The 18,829-nt window shown below is 49.8% G+C and overlaps 1 protein-coding gene across 7 annotated transcripts in view; it reads right to left on the minus strand.

Moving 5' to 3' along the window:
• RGS20 (regulator of G protein signaling 20) overlaps positions 1 to 18,829 on the minus strand; it is an 81,535-nt gene that overhangs the window by 50,765 nt on the left and 11,941 nt on the right. For 3 of the 7 annotated variants that reach the window (XM_026011430.2, XM_072734720.1, XM_026011439.2), the window contains exon 2: positions 7,389 to 7,694. In XM_026011430.2, coding sequence (XP_025867215.2) covers positions 7,389 to 7,694 — 306 coding nt within the window. The other 4 variants (XM_072734724.1, XM_072734721.1, XM_072734722.1 and 1 more) reach the window with 3 other exon arrangements.

The following is an 18,829-nucleotide window of genomic DNA, read 5'->3' on the forward strand; positions in this document are numbered from 1 at the left end:
ATAGCACAAGATGTATGAATTAAGATCTGGGTTATTTCTAGGAATGTATATTTGTAGAAACACAATGCAAGTATATGGTAAAGTCCACACATCTGGGATTTTCTTGGAGCCATTCTGCTGAACTGGCTTGGGATATTGCTACAGAGTCACTCCCTACTTAATGCCCTGTATTTCTGTCCAGAAGATACAGAAAAACATACATGTACTTTGGTACATGTATGGAAGGTATGGAAGGTAGTAGTCCAACCTTCCTTCCAAAGAGAGCAACCTTTTGCCACTAATTAGCAACAAATTAAGAAATCTACTAGTCCCTTAAGTCTACTAGTCTCTGACTCCATCCTGAGATGTAACATTCATTTGCAAAGGTGGGGTCAGGCATCCATTGCGTCATTCTTTCCAGTGTCTTGCATAAATGCAACAGCTACATAAGCTTATGCTGATCTAGCCATACAGCCATAGAAGGGTGAGAAGTGCTGGGTGTTGCTAGCCCTGGAATAGCACCACGAACCTGTGTACCAGCTCTTGAACAAATACTGTTCAGTCAGTGTGAGAGGGGACAGGCACTAACAGAGACAAAGGAGAGAAAAAGGTGTCCTCTTCCACCTCACCGTTAGGCTGACCTGCTGTTGTACAACCCAGGATCTTAGGAAGTCAGACTGCTAAGTAATTGCACGAGATGCTGTTGTCTAAAATCCGAATACTCATACGTATTTTAAAAGGATTTTGCAGTTTCAAGTAAAATTAAATAATAATTGGAAATCAAGTACATCCAAACCAGGACAGTTAACGAGCTTTAAAGTCAGTGAAATAACCGAAGTAAAGTGTCACTGCTGGGTAACACTGCATATTACTCCAATTTCACAAATGATTCCCCATGCAAATAGCTAGAATCTAATCAGCTGGATCAGAATCAGGGCAATTTATTTTACGAATCCATCATCATGTAATATTCCCTTGTGCTCTCAGTTACATCAAACTTTATTGTGAATGGTTGCCACAGAAGCCCATTTGATTGTACTACAAACTGATTCACCCCATGCAGTATTATCTAAATTCATGAGCTGCTCAAGGTAAAATTCATGGACATCTCAGATAGTGCCCAGCAGTCAGTGACTCACACTTATTGTACTAAATCCTAAACTGTGACTCAGAGTGAACCCTGTCAGTTGCTGACAGATACTATACGTATTTGAATAGAAGCTCACACTGTGAGTCACCTGGTGGTATACTGAAAACCAATCTGAAATATTCCCAATTGGACAATGATTCATGTTACAATCATACTGGGACTTGACTTAACACATGTGATTTCAAAACTCAGTTCTGCTGAACTGGCTTGGGAGATTGCTACAAAGTCACTCCCTACTTAAGGCCCTGCATTTCTTTTGAAAAACATGTGGTAGGCAAACAGAGGTGCAAAGTCAAGGGTAAGATATCCACTTTATGCACTGGAGGAACAATGGTTTCCTTCTTCGAAGACGCAAGCACAGTTCCTAGAAGTGTCTTCTTTGGAAGACACACCATTCCTACAATCTTAAATAACTTCATGAGGCCAGATGCTTATTTGAAAGGCTCTGCCATAATGATTCCTAAACTGCTCATGCCAGGGCTGAACCCTGAAGCTACCCCCACACTGCACCTGTCTGTGGAAGGTGAATGTCATTAGACTACCACATGCAAAAGTGAAAGAACTGTAGGATTTGAGGAGTTGATACTCAAATGCCTGGAATGGAAATCATTTACCAAACTACTGCATTAAAATAAGAAAGCTCCCTCCCCCCCTTTTCTCTTGCTCGTTCACAACATCTGGAATAATAAAATCTCCTATGCAATTTTGAAGGCCTTCCCTAAAAAGCTCTCAAGTCAGCAGGAAGGAGACTTCAAGAAACTAAGGAAAGCTCAAAAAAACGACTTCTAAGGACATCAAGGGATTAATAGAATATGCAACCAATTGTGTACTCCAGAGGGACTCTGGATTCTAGCGCTGGCTCTGCCTCTGGCTTGATCTGCGACCTCAGCTTACGTTCGGTAAGTTTTGCAGTCCTACCTTCTGCTGTGGGGGACCGTGATGAAGCTGTGGGACCGTAGTCAAATTACTGTCCTGTCTTTCTCGTGTTGTATATGACACGTGCTTGCATATTTTCCCTTATGTAATGGCTTCTAGTTTCCTATTTGTTAAAGGTTCATAAGCCTGTAGAAGACAGGAAAACATCAGTGTGGTGTATACAAGCCTTGGGGGGCGAGTCAGAAGACTGCATTCTAATCCTATTTAGCTGGAGATCTCCAGTAGGGACTTCTACCCTCTCTGAATGTTTCCTCAGCTGTAAAGTGAAGGAATCTGACTTTTATCCTTTCCTGTCTTTCTTTCTCTTTCTTCCTTTTTTCTTTTTTTTCTTTTCTTTTTTCTTCCTGTTCTGTTCTGTTCTTCCTCCCTCCCTCCCTCCCTTCCGTGATCTCTGTGCCAGTGTGGGGCTTGAACTCACAACCCAGAGATCAAGAGTCACATGCTCTACAGACTGAACAAGCCAGATGACCCTATTTATGTTTTTGATACTAAGAGCATTTTTGCTAAAATGTTTACAATCACCTTAGAGAAGTTAGCATTTCTAGCTTCCAAGGTAAGTTTCCCGATTCTCTTAAATTACAATTGACCTGGTACAGTATTTTAATGCAGACATTGGGTTTTCTGTATGTATCATGATGTAGTGGTGTATTTTTTATGCATGTTTCACAAAGTGAAATATTTTGAAGGTTAGAGATAATTTTCTTAAAACGCTGTTTGAAATATATATTTCCTAATTATTTGAAATAAAAAGGGTCCAGATGGTGTAGAAACGCACTGCATTTAAAACGTACGATATCAACACAGAAAATGTTTACTGGTTTTCTAATCTTGGAGATGGACATCTTTTACTTTATTATATAAACTCTTCATAGCACACCAAAAAAAATGCACTTTGTTCCTGATCTCATGATACAGTATTTTGAAGGCTACTTAGCCAATTTTGCATAAATATAATAATAGTAATACCAACTTTTGTTTGGTATGTGACAGAGCTCTACTGCATTAATTAACTGAATGGCAGCTACCCTATCAAGTAGGTATCTTTTCTTATCCTCATTTTGCAGCTCATGAAACAATGGCATCAACACGTTAAATAACTTGCCTGAGGCTACACAGCTAGGCTGGGATTCGAATCCAATCAGTTAGGGAGCCCAGGACTCTGACCTGCCGGACAATACTGTCTCTCGTATGCGTTACTAATACTCGATACAGGAGATGCCATTTAGGGGGTCCCTGGGTGGCTCAGCGGTTTGGCGCCTGCCTTTGGCCCAGGGCGCGATCCTGGAGTCCCACGTCGGGCTCCCCGCGTGGAGCCTGCTTCTCCCTCTGCCTCTCTCTCTCTCTCTCTCTATGTCTATCATAAATAAATAAATCTTTTAAAAAAACATATTTAAAAAAGCCATTTAATGAGAAGGTAAATACGATGAGGCTCAGTAGAGGTCATGAGCAAACATCAGGTCATGAGCAAAAACAAGAATATAGAGTCACTTTATGACAAACGTCCTGGCCAAGTCTGGGGGGGGGGGGGCGGTCCGTTTCCTTTCCCCAGCTGGGATCCTGCTTTAGTCAGTTCCATCGTCTTAGCTAGAAGTCAAGCGGTTAACCGTACCCGCGGGAAGCAAAGTGAAGCCAAGCCTCGCAGGGTCAGGGCGCGGGCGGAGGGCACCGGCCCGAGGGGGCGCCTGGAGCCGGGGGCGGGAAGCTCCCTGCTCTCCCCACGCGCATTCGCCGGACGGAGCGCAGCGGGCGAGTGACCGACCGCTTGGGCCTGGAGGGGCAGCCGCAGGCCGGGGCGCTGGTGGCGGCCGCGGGGTCCGAAGCAGCCGGGGCTCGCGGGATTCGGAGCAGGAGAGAGCAGGAGAGAGCAGGGGAGAGCAGGGGACAGCAGGAGAGAGCAGGAGAGAGAGAGCAGGGGAGAGCAGGGGAGAGCAGGGGAGAGCAGGAGTGAGAGAGCAGGGGAGAGCAGGGGAGAGCAGGAGAGAGCAGGGGAGAGCAGGAGAGAGCAGGGGAGAGCAGGAGAGAGAGAGCAGGGGAGAGCAGGGGAGAGCAGGGGAGAGAGAGCAGGGGAGAGCAGGGGAGAGCAGGGGAGAGCAGGAGAGAGAGAGCAGGGGAGAGAGAGCAGGGGAGAGCAGGGGAGAGAGAGCAGGGGAGAGCAGGAGAGAGAGAGCAGGGGAGAGCAGGGGAGAGAGAGCAGGGGAGAGCAGGGGAGAGCAGGGGAGAGCAGGAGAGAGCAGGGGAGAGCAGGGGAGAGCAGGAGAGAGAGAGCAGGGGAGAGCAGGAGAGAGAGAGCAGGGGAGAGAGAGCAGGGGAGAGCAGGGGAGAGCAGGGGAGACAGAGCAGGGGAGAGCAGGGGAGAGCAGGAGAGAGCAGGGGAGAGCAGGGGAGAGCAGGGGAGAGCAGGAGAGAGAGAGCAGGGGAGAGAGAGCAGGGGAGAGCAGGGGAGAGCAGGGGAGACAGAGCAGGAGAGAGCAGGGGAGAGCAGGGGAGAGCAGGGGAGAGCAGGAGAGAGCAGGGGAGAGCAGGGGAGAGCAGGCGAGAGCAGGCGAGAGCAGGGGAGAGCAGGGGAGAGCAGGAGAGAGAGAGCAGGGGAGAGCAGGAGAGAGAGAGCAGGGGAGAGAGAGCAGGGGAGAGCAGGGGAGAGCAGGGGAGACAGAGCAGGAGAGAGCAGGGGAGAGCAGGGGAGAGCAGGAGAGAGCAGGGGAGAGCAGGGGAGAGCAGGGGAGAGCAGGCGAGAGCAGGCGAGAGCAGGGGAGAGCAGGGGAGAGCTCCCCGCTGGCGCCCACTGCGCCCCGATGGGCCTGCGCCCACCTTCGCCTCCAGCCCGTCCTCCGCGGCCGCGCCCCGCAGCCGGCCTCGGGCACTCGCCCCGCCGTGTCCGCCCGCCGCCGGGTCGCGCTCGCCCGGACTCCCCCAACCCCCCAGGCCGGCGGGTCCGAGGACCCACTCGTGTCCGGGAGCACCAACCCCCGCGGGGCCCTCCCCGCCCCCCCCCCCCCCGGCTGCGCCCCCAGCCCCGCCCGCAGGCGCCCCCCGCCCGGCGCGCAACCCCCCGGGCCCTCCCGCCCACCCCACCGCCGGGACGCGGCCGCCGCGCACGCCGAGGCCCAAAGCCGCCCCACGCCCCGGCCCCGCGCGCCCACGCCCCTTCAGTGCCCCTGCGGGCCGCGGGGGCGCGTCCCAACTCACCCGGAGGCTCAGCCGCCAGGGCCGGGCGGGCGGACAGCCCCGCTGGGCTCCGGGACCGAGCGCGGACGCCGACTGGGCCCCTCCGGGGCGCGCTCAGACGCCGGCTCCCGGCTCCCCCGCCTCGGCCGCGCGTCTCCTACGGGGCTCTGGGACCCCGGGGGCGCTCCTGCTTCCCGCCCGGGCTCCAGCTGCGCGGCCCTGAGGGCGCCGACGTCTCCACCGCCCGGAGCTCCCCAGACCCACTCCGGGAGGCTTCCAGGGGGCTCCCGCTCCCACCCGCTGAGCCGCGCGGACGTCCCGGGGGACCGGGCCAAGCGGATCCCGGCGGCCGGACGCCCCCCTGGAGACCCAGGCACGCTGCGAGCCCGAACACCCTCCAGGGCGCGGACCGACCCACAGGGCTGCCCCGGCCGTGGGGCGACCGAGCGGCACCAGCCCCCGGGCCTGCCCTGCGGGCGCGCCCCGCCTGGCCAAGGCCCCTCCCAGCCGAGGCCTCGGAGCGAGTCCGAGCGGGGCCGGGGCGGGGGCGCGGGCGGGGGCGCGGGCGGGGGCGGGGGCCGCGGCACTCACGGTTCCGCCGTCCGCGGGGCGAGCCGAGGGGAGGCTCCGGCCAGCTCGCCTCTGCCGGCGGTGCGCATGCGTCTAGTGTGTGCCTTTTTTTTTTTTTTTTTTCTTTTTTTGAATCTTACAATACCCACTGGCAGCTCTGCTTGGCCCGCGACTGCTCGCCTCGGTCTCTCCTCTCACCTTCTCCTCCGTCGCGCTGGCCCCGCGGCGCTGCCCCTCCCCGCCCCTCCCCTCTCCTCCCCTCCCCGCCCCTCCCCGGCCGGGCAGTCCCGGGCTCGCCTCCCTGCGGCCGCAGCGCGCTCCACTGCGGCGGGGCTGGGGCCGCCCCGGGCTCCCAGAGGGACCCGTCCGCGGCGGGGCTGCAGCGCACCCTCCAGCCCGGCTTGGGCCGAGCCCAGAGTGCGGGCCGCCAGCCCGGCGGCGCGGGGAGCGCCTGCACAGCGCCTCTGCTCTCCCTGCGCTGGGGCGCGCGGGCCGGGCGAGCCCCGGAGGTGCGGGAGCGCGTGCTGGGACCGGGGGGCGGGGGGGGGATGGAGGGGCGGGGAGGCGCGAGGGCCAGTGTGCGGGGGCCGGGCGAGCCCCGGAGGTGCGGGAGCGCGTGGTCGGACCGCGGGGATGCAGGGGCGGGGAGGCGCGAGGGCCAGGGTGCGGGGAGGGGCGCGCGGAGGGAGGGCCAGCGTGCGGGGGGCGCACGGCAGCCCCCTGCCTTCTTCCCGTCCTCGGCGCTTCTCCGAGCTCTGCCCCCGTCCCGTCCCGCCCCGGTGATGCCTCTGCCTGCCCCGCGCTGGCCACGAGCTCCACGCCCTCCGCCTGCCGCCGCGGCCCGCGGCCCCGCCAGGTCGACGGGGGGGGGGGGGGGGGGGGGGTAGGGGTGAGGCGGTTGGCGAACTCCGGATCCGGATCCCGCTGAGCCCCCTGGCCGCGCCTGCCGTCCCCGGGTCCAAGCCCCAGGCGCAGGGGGAGACCTGGGGCCGGGGCGGAAGATGCGCGGCAGCTCAGCCCTTGGGCGCAGCGCCGGGGTCCCTGTAGCCCCTCTGTGCGCCCTCGGGAGCGAGGCGCCGCGTGCCGCCGGGCCGGGCAGGAGGCTGGAGGGCCACACTGAAGCTGCAGGCTGACCTGACACAGAACGACCAGCACGTCATTTCCTCCGCGGCCTCCGCAGCCTGCACGGCCAAGGGCAGGGGAGTGGGCGCGAGCAGCGGCGGGGGCGCGTTGCGGGGAGGCTCGCAGGAGGGGGTGAGCCGCGCGTGGAGAAGCGGCCTCCGGAGGGCCGAGGACTCCCTCCCGCCCCCACTGCTTCCATTCACACTGGATGGAGACGGCCCAGGAAAAAGTAGCAACCGGGGTCCGCTGCGCAAAGGGGTGTCAGCCGAGGCGCCGGCGCCGTCCCCTTGAACACGCCCAAGCCTCCCCTGACCGTCCCACCCCGACCCTGCCTCTCCCCCCACACCTCCCGCTCTGGCCCCGCGCGGCCGGAGCCCCTGCTGGCCAGTCGGGGTCAGGACGGAGCTGGGGATGCGGGTGTCCGGGTGAGGTCGGGGTGCGGCGTGCTGGAGGCCACAGTACTCACGGGCATGGGCGAGCTCTGCCCAGCGCAGGCGTCCTCTTCCCTGGGCGCGCGGCCCCCCGGGGGTGGGCTGGGCAGTGCCAGAGCTGCCCCCAGCAGGAGCGAGAGGCGGCCTGGCCGCTCCCCGTGACCCCGCGGGAGCCCAGCCGCTGGCAGACAGCGAACGGCAAGCAGGAGGGAGGAGTCCGGGCGCCGCTGGGGGGTCCCAGAAGGGGGTCGCCGGAGGAGGTGAGAGAAGACTCGCGCGAGGCCCGAGAGCGAGCTAGACAGGAGGCCGAGCGGCGTCGGGGCAGCGGGCGAGTCTGGGAGCTGTGCAGGGTCGGCAGCAGGCAGGGCAGGAGGTAGGGGAGAGAAACAAAACCAACACATCATTACTGTTGGCTCTAGCTACAGATAGAAGAAAATGTGTATTTACTATCATTTGCTGCGGCATTTTGAGGCTGTATTTTGGGGGTGCAAGAGAAGGTAGGTGAGAGCAAAGGGAAGGCCTTTGGTTAGATTCTCCTTCCCTGCTCTCTCCTTCCCCCCCTCGCATCCCCCCTTTCTAAACTCTGTGCTACTCAGTGTGGTTCTTAGACCAGCAGCTTCAATAACAACCAGGAGCTGGTCAGAAATACAGAATCTGGAACCCTGTCCTGAACTAGAGCACCAAAATGTGAATGTTAACATTCCCAGTGGGGTTTGTTTGCACCTTACATGTGAGATGCAGTGTAAAGAAGCGTCTGTACTCGTGTTTCTTGGTTCTTTAGGATTTCCTAGTGAATGAAAATTCACTTTTGCAACTCTTGCTCATCTCCCATTTTCCCTCTGACCTTTCCCACCTCCCAAAGTGCCTAGAGTTCTCCCTGCTGAGTCATAGAAGTTAGACTTGGTTACTAGGTTCCCTTGTGAGAGGTGTCTAGGGGAGAACTGATTAATGGCAGAGGACTGAGCAATCCGAGACCTAGGCTGGGTGGAAGAAGGAACTGGCTGCTTTGGCTTTGGTTGTACACGTTGGAGTGGGCAGGATACTAGGACTGTTTTGGGTCTCATAAGTGCACACTATGCAGGGCCCCTTTCCACACTCTCATGTGTCCATCTCATTCTCAGGAACACAGGCCTTTGCACCTTCCTCTTGTTGCGCAGGATATCAAAACCGCCAGTGTGAACGTAAAATTATCATCATTTTCTTTGAAAGTAGAGGGAGGCATTAATTTAGAAGTCAGAAACCCAAGGTTCTAGACTGAGCCTTGCAACTAAGTCCACTGCTTAACCTTGGGAAAGCCTCTTTATTCTTTGAATTGATCTGCTTCATTTATAGAGTAAAGGGGTTGAACTCAGCGGCTTTTGAAAGTCACCTGCCTAGGTCAGGTCTCATTTTTAGAGCTTCTTGGCCCACTCACATTTAGAGAAGTTACAATCCGGAACCCAGCTCAGCCAATACAATCAGCACCCCTCAAGCAAAACAAAAAGACAGTTTAATCTGCTTGTGAGAAACGAGAGTGGTGGTTGCCAAGAAATTGGAAGGTGGAGGCGGGAAGCAGCGAATAGAAGTGACAGGGTGGCGAGGCGCGGGAGGGGGCTGGGCCAGCGGGTGGGAAGGAGTCCCCAGGGCGCGGCCGCCGCTCTCCAGGGTCCTGAAGGCGGGCGCGGCCGCGGGCGGCCTCCGCGGGCTTGGCTGCGCTCCCCCAGCTCCGCAGTTGGCAGGCCCCGCATGTTTTCTTTGGGCGGGAGAAGTCTTGGGGGAAGCAACTGTCGAGAGGGAGGGAGGAAACCTAGCAACCCATTCTCATTCATGAGGCCCTTTCTGGGAAGCCGCCGAGCGCGCTGGCCGATTTGTCTTTCGGTCGTTTGTATGCGCCCGGGGAGAGAGTGGAGCTCGGTTTGCATTTCCGAGTAAGTTCACGCTGTTTCGCTTCCCCTGATTACCTTTTCCTGGAGAATGGGGTCTTTCTCCTAGGACTCTCATTCTCTCCGTTCAATTGCTGCTTCCCCCTCCCCTGCTTTCTGGCACCGTGCGTTTATTTTAGGGCCTGGGGCTGAGAGCCCAGGAGGCTCCTGGAGGAGGGCCAGCAGCGCACTCGAGGCGGGGGCCGGGGTGGGAGGTGGGGAGGTGGGGAAATGAGAGACTCGGAAAATACTCAGAGCGGGCCTGGGCGCCCAGCTTTGGTCTCGCTGGGGAGGAGGCAGGGGACGGGTCCCTTGGGCTGGGGTTGGGTGGGTGCTCGGACGCCGGGCAGCTGGACTTGGACTGATCGCAGTTCACTTGGTGCGCACCTGCCGGTGATGCTGGGCCAGTGGCCTGGCCGCCTCCGCCTCGGGTGAGCTGCCGGACGACAGCAGAAACCTAAGCGGATGCGGGCACCGGGGCCTGAAGGACCCCATGGAGAGGAAGTCAAGAAAGAACCGGTTCGGTCCGTGGTGACCCAGAGCCTGACTAAGCCCACCAGCGACCTTTTCCGACCAGCCTTCATAGAAAGGCTTGAGCAAAGATTAAATCGCTGGAAATGAGCAACAGGTACACTTTCTAAGGGCCCAAAGGAGGCTTCACGGGACTTCTGTGGGTCCCAGAATTTGCGTCTCCAGCTCATATTTTCAAATGGCTTTGTGAGAACGTGTGAACCTATAACCTGACCCTTCTCTCTTCTCTCCTCCCAAGTCCTTCTTCCCAAGTCACTTGCAGGTCCTCCCCCACCCTCCCACCCCCTGCACGCTTCATTAGGCATTTTGCTTCGGTCTTTGCTTCAAGACAGAGACGCTTGTGAGGGAAATAGTGGAAATGTTCAGGCAGAATAAAAGTCCCAAACTCAGCCCCAGAAACCCAAAGCCCCTGCTCCGCTGCTCCTTTGGAGACAGTCAGCTCTTACCCTTCCCTAGGTTGGTCTTTTCTCTCAGGATCAGTAGCCTGCTCTCCAATTCTGGCTTGTGTCTGGACACACGGCAGTCAGAGCAAGTCTGGGCAGGGACGACGGGTTTCTCTAACAAGCAGGGGATGAAGCATGATAGTGTAGGGTGCTGAAATCCTACTCCCTCTGGCTCTCCTGGCAAGGACAGAGCCTTGGAAGTGTCAGTGGAGCCACAAAATTTGATCTGATAAAATTATCTGAGGAAAGACTTCTGCTGCCTGCCGTGCTCCGTGCTCCAGAAATCCCTGTCTTCCTTTTAGGCCAGATTCTGGATGACAGTCTGAGGGTTTCACTAACATTATGCACAAAATGAAATCATCTTGGAATCTGTATTACTGAAAGCATCACTCCTTAGGGATCCAGAAGACTTAGGGAATACTTTATAAAGATTGAATTTCCCCTTCCCTACTTAATCATATTGGCTACCGAACCCTGCAGAGGAAAAAAAAAATCACCACACCCAAATCAATATACACAAAGTCTCACCCCTTTAAAAGGCAAATTGAAATTTTGCATTCACCCCTAAATAGCATCATTTCATACAGGAAGCATTCATGGCAGGATTAAACTACTTTTTAATCAAAAATTTCTGAGAGACTTTAGAATTAAAATCACAGGATGGAATTTGAAATTAGATTTAATTTTATGAGAGGACCTATTTTTTTTTTTCTGGACTCCTTTTTTTTTAAAACCTCTGTTTTTAGGGATCCCTGGGTGGCGCAGCGGTTTGGCGCCTGCCTTTGGCCCGGGGTGTGATCCTGGAGATGACCCAGGATCGAGTCCCACTTCGGGTTCCGGGTGCATGGAGCCTGCTTCTCCCTCTGCCTGTGTCTCTGCCTCTCTCTCTCGCTCTCTCTCTGTGACTATCATAAATAAATAAAAATTTAAAAAAAACCTCTGTTTTGCTTTGATTTAGCCATATTACACATTTTTATTTTTTCATTATTTGTAGAAATAATTCCTCCACTTGGATCTAAGAATCTAATTGGCAATGATTTAAAAGTCTAATATGGCAAGTCTTTGCTTGTGCTGACTTTAAATCATGCAGATTGGAAAATGGCAAGATAGAAGATAGACAGATCATGGATAGTAGAGTCACAGGTTAATATTAATTTGAGGCCAACCAAACAATGATGTTTCTATTAGGTTTTGCTTCAAATCTTGATGTTCTTAGTGAAAGTACAACTGTTAAAAAGAATATCTCTGTAGCTCATAATTAGTTTTGACTTCATTCTTTTAATAACTTTCTAGTGGGTCTATGCCTAGGGCTTACATGGAGGTGTTACAAGTAGATGTTACATACTGGAGCATTGGTAATAAGGGGGGGGGTGTGGAACTGGGAACGGAGGGGACCAGAAATGAGGGCTACTTAGGTGACATGCATGTCTGGGGGAGGGAAACACTGCAGGCTGTCTGCTCAATTCTTTCAGAGATAACTGGGCCCTTTGCCTTCCTGCTGGTGTTCTTAACCAAGTGAGGAGCTTAAGATAGGAGGTGGGTCTTTATTCGAATCTATGTACATATATTTATTTGATTATACACAAAACTGAACTCTTGGTATTCCACTCCAAACTTTCTCCTCCACCTCGGTGAATGGCCACTTGATCATTTCAGTTCAGGTCAAAAGCACTGGAGTATCCCTGCTTCTTACATTCACAGTTATCACTGTGTTATAGGATGAATTGAGTCTCCCTCAAAATCGTATGTTGAAGTCCTAACTCCCAGTACTTTAGAATATGGCCTTATTTAAAAGTAGGATGGAGCAGATATAATTATTTAAGATGAGTCATGTTAGAATAGCATAGGCCTCTAATCCTATGTGACTGGTATCCCTATAAAAAAGGAGAAATTTAGACACAGACACACACAGAGACACACACAGAGAATGCTACGTGAAAATAAAAGCAGTGATGGAGATGACGCATCCACAAGCCAAGGAATGCCAAAGATTGCCAACTAACCATCAGAAATGAGGAAGAGGCATAGAACAGATTCTCCCTCTCAAGAAATCTGGCCACGAGACTGAAACATAGAAGCCCTGCCTCAGTTTCCAGCCTGTTGACCTATCCTGCAGATTTTAGATCAAGACTGAAACATCAGTTCTAACCTGAATTCCCAACCTGCCAGCTTACCCTACAGATTTGAGATTTGCCAGCCAACATGATGGAATGAGTCAATTCCTTAAGATAAATCTCCCACTCCCTCACCATCCCCTTTCCTTCTCTCCTCTCCCTGCTACTCTCAGTCATCATCTGTCTATCACATATATATCCTATAGGTTCTGGTTCTCTAGAGAATCTTGTCTACTACCCTTTGATACAGGTCTTATCATCATTCATCTGGACTTCTGAATTACCCTTCTAGCCGGTATTTCTACTTCCCCTTTGCCTCGTTTCTCTCATTTTGCCTCACATTCCCTTAATATTGAAGCTAGGATTTTTCTTTAAAATGTAGGTCAGGTTATGCCACTCTGCAACTCCAAACTTTCTATTGGCTTCTTATTTTGGAGTAAAATCCAAAGTCCTTACTCTAGCCCTTAAGACACAACAGGAATGGTCCATCCTACCACTAAGATCTCCTCTTCCTGTAGAGCTATTCTTGCAATATTGGTTTTCTATAACACTTATTACTATTTGGCATATTATGTATTTACTTCTTTTTTTAATGATGAAGTAGTAACTTTTTTCTCTTTTGTTCATTGCTATGTCAATAATGCCTAGAACACTGTTTGGCCCTTAACAAAATGCTCAATAAGTATTTGTGAGACAAATGAATGAAAAAGCAAGCTCAAATATTAGTCATAAAAAGGAATGGAATTCTGGTGCATGCTACAACATGGATGAACTTTGAAAACATGCCAAGTGAAAGAAGCTGGACATAAAAGGACAAATATTGTATGATTCCATTTATATGAGATATCAAAACTAGGCAAATTCACACAGATAGAAAGAATAGTGTTTACCAGGGGCTGGTGGGAGAGAAGAATTGAGAGTTACTACTTAATGGATGCAGAGTGTATGGGTTGATGTAAGAGTTCTGGAAATAGTGGTGATGGTTCTACAACCTTGTAAATGTATTAAATATCACTGAATAATACACTTAAAATGGCTATTTTATGTTATTTTTATTTTACCACAGTTAAAAAAAACACTAAAAACTCTTTGGGGTAGCCCTGGTGGCCCAGCAGGTTAGCGCCGCCTTCCCCCCCCCCCCCCCCCCCCCCCCCCCCCGGGGTGTGATCCTGGAGACCCGGGATGATCGAGTCCCACATCAGGCTTCCTGCGTGGAGCCTGCTTCTCCCTCTGCCTGTGTCTCTGCCTCTCTCTCTCTCTCTCTCTCTCTCTCTCTGTCTATCATGAATAAATAAAATCTTAAAAAATAAAAACCTCTTTAAGGTGTGAGCTCAGAGGAGCTTGAGAATGTCTACCCAATGGGGAAAAACAACTGAGTAAATCACTCCTGATTCTGCCAGAGATTTCACCTACCTCCTGAGCTTCCCTTGCCTTGATTTTTGCTGCCACCAGCTAAAAGTTTGCAAGATAGACATTGCCAACTTTCATTCCATTCCATAGATTGTGGTATGTTGAAGTAGAAAGAGAATAGCTGAAGCAGGATCCAAGAACAGTCTTGTAGGCTCTCATTTCTTCATTCTTTCAACAAACATATCTCTTAATTATCAATGTCTCGATACTCTGGATTTGAATTGGGGTGGAAGAAAATGATCCACTCCTACAGTGTGGGGAAGGAGTATATAGTGAGAATCTATGTAGACTGTTTAGGACAAGTAAGTCATGGCAAGGATCTTGGATTTCATTTTAAAAGCAATTGTAAGTCATTGAAAAGTTTTAAGCAAGAGAGTGACATGATCTAATTTATAATTTTAAAAGACTCCATGGTTCTTTGTATTGGAATGATTGGTGGGGTGACAGGCATGGGATTAGTGAAAGCAGGAGGCTTTACCATAGTCCAAGTGAGAGAAGATGATGACTGGGACAGAAATGGGAATAAAATATAGAGAAATAGAATAAGATATGTTTCAGAGAATTAATAGCACTTCAGTGGATTGGATGTGCAGGCTGAGAAAAGGGAATCAAAGATAATACCCAAGTTTTCTGAGATAAGCGGCTGGGTGGCTGGCTGAAATGAGGAAAAGGGTGGGGAATCAAGAATCCTGGTAAACACATTCCTAGATGCCCATGAGCCATTCAAATGGAGATGCTAAATAGGCTGTTGTAAAACAGCTTTGAGCTCAGGGTAGAAGTCTAGGTAGGAGTCTAGGAGATGTACATTAGGAGTTATTAGCATAAAATGGTATTTAAAGCTATTGGAATTGGGTAAGATTCCTAGAAAGAGATGAAAAGATAGAACAAGATTGAATTAATTTAAAGAGTCTGAACCACATCCAGATGGAAATGGGAAGCCACTGACAAAACTTAATCAGGGAGTTAACAGAATCAGGTTTGTATTTTAGAAAGATCTCTCTGTCCTTTTGTGTTACTCAGAGGTAGGCATGACTGGAAAGAGTGACCAGGGAAGATGCTGTTGCAATAATTTTTGGGGAGATGATAGTGGCTTGATCTAGGAAAGCGTTAAATGGGATGGAGATAACTAAATGAAGAGATCAAGAGATACTTTTGAATAGTGTGAACAAAATGTGGGGATTGATTAGAAGTATGAAATGAGGACAAGAGCAAAGTCAAGGGTTATGCCTCCCAAATTGTAGTTCAAAACTGGATAGATGATAGTACCATTTTTACTGAGAGAACTTAGGAGAAGAAGAGTTTGGGCAAAGGTAAAGAATTTTGAAGTGCCTTTTAGATATATAAATGTAGATGGTCAGTAGATTTTCATAAATTCATGTGTGGACTGCAGCAGACAGAGCCTGAGTGGATTCATCAGTCCTTAAGCTGTCTCAGAGCCTTTGACACTGCTCAGATTAGCCAGAGAGAATGAGTCCAGGGAGAAAAGAAAAGTCCAGTGAGAAGATGAAAACCTAGGGAACTTCTAATATTTCAGAGTCAATAAAGGGAGAGGAATTTTTAAATGAGGTGAAAGGGAGCAGCCAGAGAAGAAGGAAACAAGACAAAAGGGACATCATCTGTTATGTTCCAGACTCTGGATAGATCTTAAGTCATTTATTTCTTTTTGTAACCCTGCAAGCAGGTATTGACTTCCTTTCCATTTGACAGAAGACTGTTTTGAGACTCAAGTGAAATAACTTGGCCAAAGATATTTATCCAGAAAATAACGGAACAAGTTTGAAGGAATTTAACAAGCTTGGACTATCAAGTTTCTACCCTTTGTATGTTGGCAAAAGGAATGAATTGTGTGTGTGTGTGTGTGTGTGTGTGTGTGTGCCCATGTACATATATTTGTATATACATAGACTATCTGTAGGACAAAACAAAGAAGCTGATAAGACTGAAGAGTGGTTGCCTTGGGTGGATTGGGGAGTGCAGGTTGGAGACTGGCCAGATAAAGACTTAGTATATTGTATGTACTTTTATGCTCTACATTATGGTAATAAAATCTATAATAAAGAGTTGGTTCCTTTATTTAATTTTTTTTTAAATACTTGACTGCTGACAGCTTTCAATCCCCACTACTCTCTTTTTCCTTCTGCTCCATATCGGGCAAACTGATAGGACAACCTAGATGCTTTCTCCTTTGGCACCTGCAGGAAGTTCAAGCCATGCAAGTCCTGTCTCTTGCAAAGGAGTACCCTCAATTCTAGCCCACCATGCAATCCCAACGCACTCTTCTGCTCTCCCAAGCCATATTTGGACCTGTTAGCGTCCTGACTTGCTCTCCTCAGAGGGCTTCATTATGTGAATAAAACACCCCTCTATGCTCTCTTGGTATTTTTGTGGTCTAATTGGCCTGGACATCTGAACCGAATTTGGGGTGTGTGTGTGAGAGGGTCGGTCCATTCTGCCTATGTAGGGATGACCACAACAATTGTATTAGGTCACAACTGTAAGCTATACTAGTCTAATTTTGAATATTAACTAGAACATTTTTAAATGGTAAGAATAAAAAAAGGTCCATGTACCAAAGCCCTAAGATTTTAGGATCCATGTCGGCCTTCTCCATCTTTCTTATCTGCTAATTCATTAAAAAGGCTGAAAAAGAAAAGAAAACTAAACTAAAATGACTAAAATCTGTGCTCTTTCTTCCATATTATTCCATATTCCAGAGATCAGGAAGGGAATTATTATTACATAAAATACAGAAAATTGAAAAGAAAAGTTCAAAGTAAATTTTTGAAGTTTTGGTGATGTTTATCTGGGATCTCCAACTCTATAAAAATTAGATTTGTCCAAAACTACCATATTTTAAAAAATCATAGATGCTCACAATGAAATAAAATATAGTTATATATACATAAAACATATATAAAATTATATATATATAATATATATATTCAAGCAAGCTATTCCTGAGGAATAGTAATCAGTACTCTAACAGAATCCTCATTGTATTTTACATATTATTTTATCATATTTTAGGACATATTTTACCCCGATGTGCAAGCACTTAGAAAATATTCTCAACTGCATGCACTCACCACCCCTTTCCTTTTTTTTTTTTTAAGGTTTTATTTATTTATTCATGAGAGATACAGAGAATGAGGCTGAGACACAGGCAGAGGGGAGAAGCAGGCTCCTTGCAGGGAACCTAATGCAGAACTCGATCCCAGGACCCTGGGATCATGCCCTGAGCCAAAGGCAGACACTAAACCACTGAGCCACCCAGGTGTCCCTCACCACTCCTTCCTTAAAGCTATTTGGTGAGGAGGCTACAGACCAGTGAGCTCCAATGATTTCTGTTAGGGCTGGCAAGGAACAGAACTGGGCCACTGATCAGTGCTTCCTGCCATAGTGCTTCTTGACCCACATCCAGGAGATGTGCTCATTATTTACTGATGTTAGTAACTAGGATTAACAGTAACAGTAATCAAGGACAGTGATATTGTTGATGCATATCTCTGAATGCCTCGATGGTTGCTAACTGTTCTTAAGTGCCTTTGACATTATTTCTCTCAGACCAAAATTCCAATTTCCCCTCCTTCTCATATTCAGCAAGCAATGAAAATTCCATGACTAGCTTGCTTCCAAACCGCCATTGGAGATTGAATTACTGACTTCAACTCTATAGATGCTGGGTCAGTTTATCACATGGCTGCTAATTCTCTACTTTCCTCAACAATACAGTTACTTCTTTGAGGTCCTAAAAGGACAATAACCTTCTTAATAATCTGATTTACTTAAAACTAGAGAACAGTATTTTAAGCCCTAACAGAGAGGCCCCTAACATTTTAGATAGTAAAGAAAATACATCAAAGTGAAGGCTGTAGGAGAATCTGCCTCACATGATGTCGGACACCTTTGGTTAAGTTAAATCCACAGAGTGCAGAATATTGTTACTCTGAAATGAAATACAATATAGTCAAAACTCTGTATAATTTATAAAGTTCCTATTTAATTATTTATTTATTTTCAAGGAAGCTGCTAATCTTAGTGCAGCCAAGCTTTGCACAATGATTGGCAGAGTCTAATATAATTGTAAATCATACATTTATTTTTCAGTTCTTATTCAGTTTCTCTTAAGAAGATATAGAACAGGTCAACAAGAGCTCATATTGTGATATTTCACCCTAAGGCTTTTCAAGGATTAATGTCAGTAACTACGAGAAATGAAAAACTGTGTCGTCAAAATCCGAAGAGCTGGTGGGAGCAAACAGAAGCTTGAAAAGTGCAAATGTGAGAAATGCAGGGGATGGGGCTGCTCACATAATCAAAAGTCTTCTTTTTCTTAGGTTATCTGTATACAAAAGTTTCCAGCACTGCTGCCATTTGAATCTTAACATTTTCCCTGGGCTCTGTTGGTCCCCTGGGGTGCCTAGTGGGGAAGAGGGAAGAAGGTTGGCAAGAGAACAGAGCAGGGGAAAAGCTGTAGATGGGGGAAGGGCAGAGTCAGGAGATGGAGGCCCTACCAGCTGTGTCCCCTGTGACTTTGGATAAGTGCTCACCTGGGCTGCAGTTTCCTTTTCTGCAGAGGGATTTAGTGAAGACAGCCTCAGGACTTCAAAAGGAGCTGATTTCTGGGTTCAGTGTGGGGCCCATTCTCTGACACATAATCCCTTTCCATTGTCCTTTCCTGGGGCTCCCTCCCCACCACATGCGAATGTGCGCACACCTGCACACACTAACCCGCGCACATGCACATGCACATGCACACACGAGCCCTGTACCTTAGAGCAGAGAAGCAGAGCAGAACCCAGAGGGAGCTCTGGAGCCAGCGTGACTCCCAAGCAAGCACTCATCAACATCCCCACTGCGACTTCTCCAGCTTCCTTAATTAAATTACCGCATTCCTCCTAAACGGTTTCCACATTGGAGCCTGCACAGTGCCTCAGCCCATTCTACCCTGTTCTCTACCCCGCTGAAGGAGTAATCTTTCTAAAAGGCAAATGTGAGCATGTTGCTCCCCTCCCTCTAGCCATTCACTGGCTCCTCATTTCTTTACGGGCCCTAATACCGCATATAGACCTTCTGT

The sequence above is a fragment of the Vulpes vulpes genome, chromosome 13 (genome assembly GCF_048418805.1).
Source record: "Vulpes vulpes isolate BD-2025 chromosome 13, VulVul3, whole genome shotgun sequence".
Taxonomy (NCBI): domain Eukaryota; kingdom Metazoa; phylum Chordata; class Mammalia; order Carnivora; family Canidae; genus Vulpes; species Vulpes vulpes.